General features: G+C 42.3%; 1 protein-coding gene across 1 annotated transcript in view; it reads left to right on the forward strand.

Annotated features, from left to right (window-relative positions):
* pgap6 (post-glycosylphosphatidylinositol attachment to proteins 6) overlaps positions 1–6,289 on the forward strand; it is a 33,694-nt gene extending 27,405 nt beyond the window's left edge. The window contains exons 12-13 of the mRNA XM_070900902.1: positions 864–980; positions 2,823–6,289. Coding sequence (XP_070757003.1) covers positions 864–980; positions 2,823–3,119 — 414 coding nt within the window. The 3' untranslated portion in view covers positions 3,120–6,289. The remainder of the gene's footprint in view (positions 1–863; positions 981–2,822) is intronic.
* The last annotated feature ends 3,831 nt before the right edge of the window (positions 6,290–10,120 follow it).

A 10,120-nucleotide genomic window follows, 5' to 3' on the forward strand; every position in this document is an offset into this window, starting at 1 on the left:
TGGATGTTGGATAATGAGCAGTTTGTTAAGCTTCTATTGGTAATGAATAATCTACTCACACCAATTTGTTGAGTGACTAGTCCCAGGTGCTCAGCCAGGGGTCTGGCACAACTTTCTTTTGTGGTTGTGAACAAACAACTGGAGGAATTTTATAGAAATAGACACCGGCGTGTTGGGCTTTTGAAACAGGAAGTCTGTGAAAGCTGTCGGGTTGGTTCAATGAAATTGTGAGTGCTTTCCTTGAGCCAGGAGGTTAGTTGGAATCCATGTTATTTAAGTCAACTAAGACGACCCTCTGATTTGGAGGGCAAGGGGGAGGAGGGAGAAGGGAGAAGAGTATGTATTTATTTTGTAAAATTAAGAAATAAGTTGTATGGCTTGAATTTAATTAGTCTGATTGTAACTACTATTCTGTATCTTCACCTTACTTTCTTTTTAACAAAAAAAGCAACTTATTGACACGTATCTGGCCACATCTCACCAAGTACTTGTTTAGTCTGCCTTCAGAGAGATTGAAGACGCTCAAGGCAAAAGACATGAATATCCAATTTAGATCCCAAGGGAATACTATTTTCACGTAACTGGGTTACTCTATTTTACAAGTAGATATAGAATAGTGCCACTCCCATAAAAGTAATAGATTTTGACCTCTTACTGAAATAATTAATGCTATTCAAGCTGAGACAGTATCTGCAGCAGACATGAATTTTAAGTGCGAGGGCGTTGGGGCAACAAAAATAAACACTGATCCTGAATTTTTTCAAAAGGGTAGATCACTGGTTTAGAATAGTATTAATATTGGTATTGGATATGTTTTATTGTAAAAAGGAAACTCACTACACTTATTGTTTTCATTATTGAAGGTACTTTTTATTCTTGGCTCCTTATTGATTGCCATGTCAGTGCAACTAGACCGTCGTGGTCTTTGGAACTTAGTGGGCCCATGCCTTGTTGCCCTGTCCATTATGGCAATTGCATGGGTAAGTATAAACTTGCATATTAATATGCAATAAATTACTAACATTTTGAGTTGACTTCTATCTTACCTTTTTAAAAATTTCAAACCATCTACAGATGGAACTCTGAGCTATAACTTCTGTACCCTGGACTCTTGTCGATGCGTCAACAATCACTGCCCACTACCATTTCCCTCCCAAATGTCTACCATCTCACCAACCAGGCTATTTCTCTTCTCGCTTGCGCCCCCCCAGCCACCAAATGACCTTTTCTGGATTATATTGGAATCCTAACTCTGAAACTTGGCTTATGGGTGGTGACACCTTGCCCTTTACTAAATGCACTCTGCCAGCCTATACTTTCCACTAGTTGCCCTGATCAAGCCGCAAGGGTGATGGTGTGCGGCCCTTGTCTTCAAGTCACATGTTGGCATCTTCTCTCATTTCCCAGGCACCTTGCCCTCCTTCAAGCACTTCACCCTGTTCTACTTCTTTCCCCTCTCTGTTAAAATCCTTGTTTACCACCCCACTGCAGGTTCCTCCCTGAGATATCCTTCCTGCTTTCCTCTCTGACTACATTGAGTGACTCCACAGCCTGAGTGATTTCAATCTCCATCTCAAATCCCCTTCAATGCTCTCCTCTTCTCCCTAAACTGCTCCCTTCACATAAGCTCTCCTACCCATTTCACAGCCACCCCTTGTCCTTATCATCTCCTGTGATCACACCATCATCATCTTGATCACTGACAAGCCCACCTTGGGCCACTTCGTTGTATCCTTGTATCCTAGAGCAGTAGTTGGATTTGGCAGGGGAGAGGGACGCTCGGTGCAGCTGGATGTGGTCAAGTTAGATCTGGCAAAGGATGATTAAGTCAGTTGTGTACTAGATGCACTCAAATTCTGGCCCTGAAGGAAGCAAAGATAGCAGCTGTAATGGAGATGAAGGTTTTCTTGAGGACGTGGCAAAAGTTGAGGTGAAGGAGTGGTTTATACCTAGCCTTACAAATCCACTACCTTTCTTGACCTCTGCACTGCCTCACTGCTATCAGACTCCTTGTCCAACATCCGGACTTGGATGAGCTGTAATTTTCTCTGGGAAGATTTAAGCCATCTCTTTGAAACCCTCATGAAACTGTCCTCTCCACCAACACCATCCCTCTCCCTGAATGCTGTCTCAGGCAGAAGCAAACTTTGGAACTTTAGCGTCCTATTCAATCTTGAACAGAGTTATTGACCTCGTATCCTCTGCATAGCCATTACTTCTGTCTCTGTAATATTGCTTGCTCCTGCCCCCACCTCAGCCCGTCAGACTCTGAAATCCTCGTCCTTTGTCCACCTCCAAACACAACTATTCCAATATTCTTTTGCCCAGCTCACTTTTACCCTCTATAAACTTCAGCTTTTATAAAATTCTACTGCTTGTATCCTATTTTGCGCTTGCCCATCCTTGTCCTTGCTGACCTATAATAGCTTCCCTACTATCTCTTTAAACCTTCCTGTAAAAACCCACTTTTTTGCTTTTAATCACCCCTTCTAATCTTTCCTCATTTGGCTCATCTGCTTATTTTTGTTCTCTGAAGCACATTTGGACATTTTACTACAATAAAAGCACTGAATGCAAATTGTTTCTATTGTTTAAATCTTTGCATTGTGGTACTGAATGGCTGCAAGTGATAAATTATTCTTTCGAGTCCTTGAGGGAAGGGGGAGGCCACCAGTTACAATTTACTTTTTGGTATTATTGGGTGAATCCAGGTACAAGTTTTACTATGTGAGGCAAGAAATAAATCTGTAGCCTTTTACAGCTTTTTAATTTAAAGCGAGTCAACAGGCAAAATATATATATTTTTTCTCTTCTCCTTTCAGGTGTATCGTGGCGTGAAACGCCGGCATTGCTATCCTCCAACATGGAAGCGCTGGGTGTTTTTCTTATTGCCAGGAATAGGTTCAGCATTAATTGCCATTGCTGTGTATGGATTTCTGGAAACAAAGGAGAACTATTATTACACGCACAGCATTTGGCATATTCTTGTAGCCGGAAGTGTAGTTTTTTTGTTACCACCAGGTAAAAAACACATCAGCCTGAGGTTCTGGACGCAGAAATTTACATGTGGATACCAGCTTTGCTCTAATGAAAAAGAAGACTTGTACATTGTTTGTTGAATTGAGCTAATTTAGCTAGATTTACTTAATCTGAGTAAACAGATTATTTTTATATAAATATATATATCTCTTGGGGGAATGTATTCTTGTTTTCAGCGATTATGTTTTAATAGCAGTGCTAGTAGAAATGCTAACCACAAAGTATGTTTTATACATCTTCTGTAAAACTGACCAAGATAATTTATTTCAACTTCATTGACTAAGACTTTCTTTTCTGAAAGATTCCATGCAGATTTTTATATCTAAATAAATGGGGCATTAGGCCTTTTTAAAGTAGTTGCATGCACTATTGATAATTATTCCGAACAATACAAGATATCCCAACGTGATCTTAATTTTATTTTCTGTTGCTCAGTCTACAATAAGTGATTCTTGGTAGCCAATCTAAAGCTATTTTTTTCAGTAACCAGAATAGCTATGTATTGAAAATTTATAATGAATGCAGTTTCCCTTTATACTACTTTTAAGTTATAGCCAATAGTTTATTGGTCTAATTTTGGTCAAAGTACCTGCACACCTCATCTGTCAATTTTTTTTTTGTCTTATAACACTCCTGGATGTTTTACTATGTTAAAGGTGCTTTATAAATACAAGATAGCTTTTTTCTTATTTACCAAAGAACTGAATGATGATTTTGGGCATATTACCCATTTAAAAAAATGGAGTGGTTTGTTCTTTGAATTTGTCCATCAATTGGGGCATCAAAGAACCTGATGCAATTGAAATGTATTTGCATGGGTATTTTTTCGATGGCTCTTTGGCTAAATGTTCTACGTAGTAAGGCTTGGTTCCAAATAGACCAACAATATCCCAGGTTAGATCCCTGATGTGTGCTGTGTGAGCTGAGCTGGCAATGGAGTACAGCGACTGACCTCCGTGTGTGTGCGTGCGTGTGTGTGCGTGCGTGTGTGTGCGTGCGTGCGTGTGTGTGCGTGCGTGTGTGTGTGTGTGTATTGCTGATGAGGATTGATTGGGCTAGACATCAGTACCTCTTGTGGCCTGTGTCTTGGTGGAGGTACCAGAGGGCTAATAACGCCTATGGGACTATGTCACCTGCAGCAGAGGGTGGGAGGAAATTACAGGTTGTGGAGGGGGCAGGAAATGGTTCAATTGCAAGCACTATATTGCTTTCATTTTTAACGGGAACAACATATGCATGAAAAAATAACAAAACAATATATTTGTTGTTCAGAAGTTTCTGGGACACAGCTTAACTGTAAATGTGAGGAATTTTCAAGAGATGCCTCAGTTTTTGACCACAGTAGATTGTCTACATAAGTAAGAAGCTCATAACAACTGACCGTTCTGCTTATTCAAATTCTAATCAGGGAATCACCTACACCAATGCTAATCAATGTTCAAGTAAGTGTATTGAGTGCTCTTAAAATATTGCTCATAACTCTGCTCTTTTTTCAAACCAAAGTACCTGCACAATTCATCTGAACAATTTTTGTGTATTATAGAGCAACAAGACAATTGAATGAATTGGGGAAATTCACTCCTAATTGTCTCTGGGTAGTTAACCATGTACACAGTTGCATTTTCAAGTGGTTACAATAACTTTTACGAAAAGTTTGTGACTTCTTGACAATAACCTTGTTTTGAAAATGGGTGTGAAGGGTTAGAATCCAAGACTGCTGCCAAGTAAACCTTATTTTTTTTCTTCATAGTTTTCAGACACTCCTGAGTGTGTGGGATTTTCTTTTCAGTCTGTATTATATAATCGCACTTTTTTTAGCTGAAAGAACGACCTTAACCAGTTTGATCCTGTGATACAATTGTTACTGTGCGAGATTTCTGTAAGGGAATTGCTTTGTTCTGCATCACCCTAGCATCCCCGTTCCTTTGAAGTATGAGTGTGAACAGGTTAAGATTTACCCTAGTTTATCTAGGGATAGGTACCAAATCCCTACACTGGTATATTTGCAAAACTGAAAGCTTTATAGGGTGTTGTCGGGTCTTTTAGTTAAATATGTCTGAATCTCATTAAGGGTAAACACTGAGCTGAAAGAAAGGTTGCTCAATGTAAGAGGTTTTCTGGTCTGAAATACATATGTGCTGAAATAAAATATTGGAATTGCATAATGTATATAATCAGTTCAATAAAATTTGCCAGTTCTTTGATATAGCCACATCAATTTTCTTCTAGGCATACAGAACCTATTGCAGTTACACAGAATTTTAGAGAATATCTGTTTACATTGTTCTTTTATACTTGATCTCCAAAAATGAAGCCTTTCTCTGCTACCATTTTCCTAATAAGCAGTGGAAAATGCCCTATGTTCCTTCAAAATACCCCACAATTTTAAAACAAAAACACATTTCTCCAATCGCTGTTTCCTTTTGATGTTTGCTATTTTATTGAAATATCTCAAGTCCTTTTCTATTCATTGGTGAATAACAATATAAATACACAAATAATTGTTTTTCTTAAATTTCTTACAGACTATATATTTTTAATTAAGTCAAAAAAAGTCTTGATCATTTCCAATGACCCCAACATAATCCTCTTCACCAGCTTCTACACACTTGAAGCTTAATTCATGGTTTCACGTTAGCTCACCTTTTCTTCCTGAGCCACATTTCATCAAACTTTTCATTTGTCACTAGCTTCTAAAAATAATAGTGATGTGGACAATCTGATTAAAAAATTATTGAAAAAAGAAACTTGAAATATGGAATGTTGCTGTTTGTTATATTGGCTTTATTTGTTATTACAATTAGACTAGTTTTAGAATTAAAATAAGACCTATCTGCTGCAATAATTATAAACTATTGTATAGAACTAGGATTACAGAAGTTACTACTTTTTATAAAGCTGATCTTCGCATGAAGGAAAACCCAGCTTTAAAAAAAAATCTTTGAGGGATCTCTGGTTACTATGTTTTCAGTGTTGCACTGATATTTTCTTGTATGTATATATTGGTAAAAATTCTACGTGGGGCTGGGGAAAGGTTTCCTATTCAGCTGTTTCACTTTATTCTGATATACAGCACTGTTATATATTTTGTTACATAAAAATAAATAATATATGTGATGCATATTTTGTGCACATTTAGATTCCCTTTAATGGGAATATATATTTTGGGGTAGTGCATTTAAATCATCATTGTGTATAAACATAGTTGAATGTTGGAAGCTTTGTATCATGTAATTTATAATATGAAATGCCAGCCTGTAATAAATCTTATTTTGAAACTTTGTAATGTGATCAATACTTTAATAGACGTCTGTACTAAAATTCCATTTTTAATATGCTCTTGTTTTGAGGTGGATTAGTAGCTAAAGCAGTTGAGAAGCCAACTTCCAATCAGCATGTCAAAGGAAAACCAGGTAGGAACAAGAAAGGGTGGAACAGCCCTTCTGGGGGACATCCAGGCTGTAAGAAAGATGATTAAGATGAAGGCACTTTGGTGGGGCAGTATATTGTAAATATTGGCTCTGAAATTGTGGTCGGAGGCTTCCCCCGGGGCAATTGCCTCCGACCTGAAACATTTCTACGAAAGAACCTGGTGGTTCGGGAGGAGCCTATGATCCCTTCTCTTCCCGTGCTGCGAAGTGCGCTCCCGTCCTCCCGTCCTCCAGGTTCCAATGCAGAAGATGCAGTCACATGTGACTGCTTAGCCAATCGGGTACTGTGTTCCACAGCTTTCTCATTAATAGCAATGGGAACTCCGTATCTGAGTTCTCATTGCTATTGATGAGAAAAAAAAACAAACACTAAATACATGTAATAAAAATATTAAAAAAACACCTCACACAATTAACATGAATTGAAATTAAATGTAATAAATATCTGAATTTTTTTCCCGAGATTTTAAAAAGTTTTTTTAAATTGTGGTTAAAAATAAATGTAATGTAGTGGGCAGGGTTTAAAAAAAATGTTTTTTTAAAATTTAATTTAATATTTTTGTATGTTTTTAAACTCTTACGCCTGTAAAAGTAGGCTATGCACCTGCTTTTATCAGGCGCAAGAATTTTGAGGACATTTGCCGGGCAAGATATGGGTAAGTACTGCAATGTTGCCCGGCAAATGCGCATTGTGCGCTGAAAACCGGCGTTTCCCATGCCTTCCTGGGTCTGTAGAAACTTCGTACGGACCCGCGGAGGCTGGAATTTCAGGGCCATTAATGCATGTAACCTTGGACAGATGAATATGCAATTATTAGAAAACAGACTAGGCTGGATTTTCAGTTGTCTATAGCCTCGGTTAGTGGCCAGAGGGGCCGTTAATGCGAGCATTAGAGCTTAGCGTAGCTTTTAGCACCCCAACGGAAAATTCGTTGCACGTTTACCAGGGGCGCAAACCGCTATCACCTGGCTGCTGACGATCACTCCGATCATGACGTCATCCTGGTTACAACGCTTGCACCCAGTTCGGTAAATTAGATGAGGCCGCCTCATTTAGCGACCGCTAATAATCACGTCTGGAAAAAATAGTCGGTACAGCCTTCCAGAGGCGTTAAATGGTGGCAACTTAGAGGGATGAGGAAGCACTTCCCTTGGAGGTCAGTCATTGCAACGTTTACACAGAGCACGATGCGTGAGCCTCCGAGTTTGCAGCGGCAGACACAACAGTTCAGTGATAGAAAAAGTAATTTGCTAAACTTTGATGGGTGCATTACTATGCTGCCAGCGTTGCATTGTACATGCTCGAGCAAGGCGGTGTCAACAGAAAAGGGCTGTTGGCCATGTCAGCAGCCGAAGGAGGACATATCTCCGCCGCCCCCCATCCCCCCCCCCCCCCCCCCCAAACGGCTTTACCGGAAGCAATGCTTGTACCTGGATCTGTCAGAGGAGCAGTGTGGCAGAAGGCTGCTCTTCCGAAAGCAGGTAGAGATATGCCATCTCCTGCTGGCAGAACTGAAGCCTCACATTGGCACCAGGATTGCGCTGCCTGTCGCAGTGAAGGTCATGGTGGCACTCACTTTCTATGCCTCCGGCTCCTTCCCGGCTGCATCAGAGGACATATGCAGCATCTCACAATTCGCAGCACATCGCTCCATCTGTGATGTCACACAGGCTATATATATTTATATACACATACACAATGGACTTCATTATCTTCTAGAGGACCAGGGAAAAAGAATGAGCGTGCATGTGGGTTTACCAGGATGGCGGGCTTCCCGTGGGTGCAAGGAGCAATTGACTGCACGCGTGCCCTTGCGAGCACCATTCCATAATGCAGATGTTTTCAGAAACAGAAGAGATACCACTCCATAAATGTGCAGCCACATGCAGCGCATCCTCGCAGTCAATGTTTGTTATCCTGGAAGCGCACATGATCCCTTTATCCTACGGGAGAGCACTGTGCCTCAACTGTTTCAGGTACCCTGCCTCCGCAACCCCACCACAGAGCCGGAGGAACACTACAATGAGAGTCATGTCGCCACCCACAACATCATAGAACAAACAATAGGGCTGGTGAAGCAGTGATTCCGATGCTTGCACACACTCGAGGCAGCCTTCAATATTCTCCTCCAACAGGTATCCCTATTCATTGTGGTGTGCTGCATGCTACACGACCAGGCCATCATGAGGGCCCAGGCCTTGCCAGTGGCGATCGCAGGCCTAGCTCAGGAGGAGGAGAAGAGGAATAGGAGCATAGCAAGGCTCTGTATGTCCCATTTACTCAATGGGTTTTCCGCTGGCATTTCCCACCCCTCGCCTCCTGCTCCCCTCAATGGGTTCTCAGTGCCTGTAGCAAGGCCGCTTGAAGGCTGCTGTGTGTCTGAGGGAGACAGGAGAGATGGACCAGCTCTGGACCTGGAAGGCCCAGCTGCTGATGGCGCCTCCTGAGAATGGGTGGCACCAATCCAAGATGGCTGGGGTGCAGAGAAAGGTGGAATGGCAGTGGTGGGAGCCGGAATGATATCCTCCTGAGGGAGGACATCCGGTTCCATCTCGCATCCGCAGCAATCTGTTGGAGCACAGATTGTAGGCCTACTTAGTCACCGTTACCTCCCCGTTGGAAAGGTGGGACCCCAGAACGATGGCAGCAGTCAGTCCTCGCGTGGTATCAATTTGACTTTCCATCAGAGCACACAGCACATTGATTGTCACCACGCACTGATGACATGGCAGAATGCAGGTGTAGCATGGTCTCTGCCTGCCATTCAATCGCTACTGCCACATCAGCCATGGCCTGTGCCATCATGTCTGGGAGCCCATGAGCACTTGTGTCTATCATCTATTGGTATCTACCAAGGATGGGCTCATGTAACGATTGAGGCGGCCTCCACCACACTCAAAGCATGCTCAGTGGCATGCTTGTCAATGCACCCATTAGCTTGGGGTGCATCTGCATTGATTCCCTGGACATAGCCTTCAAGTCCAGGTCTTCATCTGCCTGTCTGTGAGCAGGAATCATGGGCTGACTTGCCCTCTGGAGAGCTAGCTCCCGAGCTTCCCCTTGTGCTGGGTATTGCTGCAGGCCATTGGGACTAGGAGCACAGCTTCATGCACCCGGGAAGACGGTAGTCTCCACATTCGCTCACAATGAAGACGTGTTGCGCTGTGCTGGCACATTGCTCTCCACCTCCTCATCTTCCCCGTCGTCTGAAGACGTCCGCTCACGGGCAGGCTGCCGCTCTTCTGGCTCATCATCTGTAAGCACAAAGTAACAGAAGTGCGCTCATCAGTGGGGAGGGGTCAGGAAGGTAAGAAGTAGGGGGCATTGTTATTTTGGTTGCAACATGTAAGGCACGTGGCCTCAAGGCTAAGGGGACTTGCACAAAACACCCATCTTATGCACATACCACCACTGTCAAGCGGGGGCTCTGCCTCTCCGCCCTCCACCGCCACGACTGCAGCACCCATGAGGACGGACACTTGCTCCTATACCTTGGTGAAGTCCTGGAGGTAGGTCTCTCCTCCACCCCTGCGATGCAGCTGGTGCATATTGTGCGCAAGTTTGACCTGCAATGACAAAAACAAAACATTGATGACTAGGTGCTGGTGTGCCACATGCATCTGGGTATTTGCGAATAATATAGCGAAAT

This window comes from Pristiophorus japonicus, chromosome 15, assembly GCF_044704955.1.
Source record: "Pristiophorus japonicus isolate sPriJap1 chromosome 15, sPriJap1.hap1, whole genome shotgun sequence".
NCBI classification, from domain to species: domain Eukaryota; kingdom Metazoa; phylum Chordata; class Chondrichthyes; family Pristiophoridae; genus Pristiophorus; species Pristiophorus japonicus.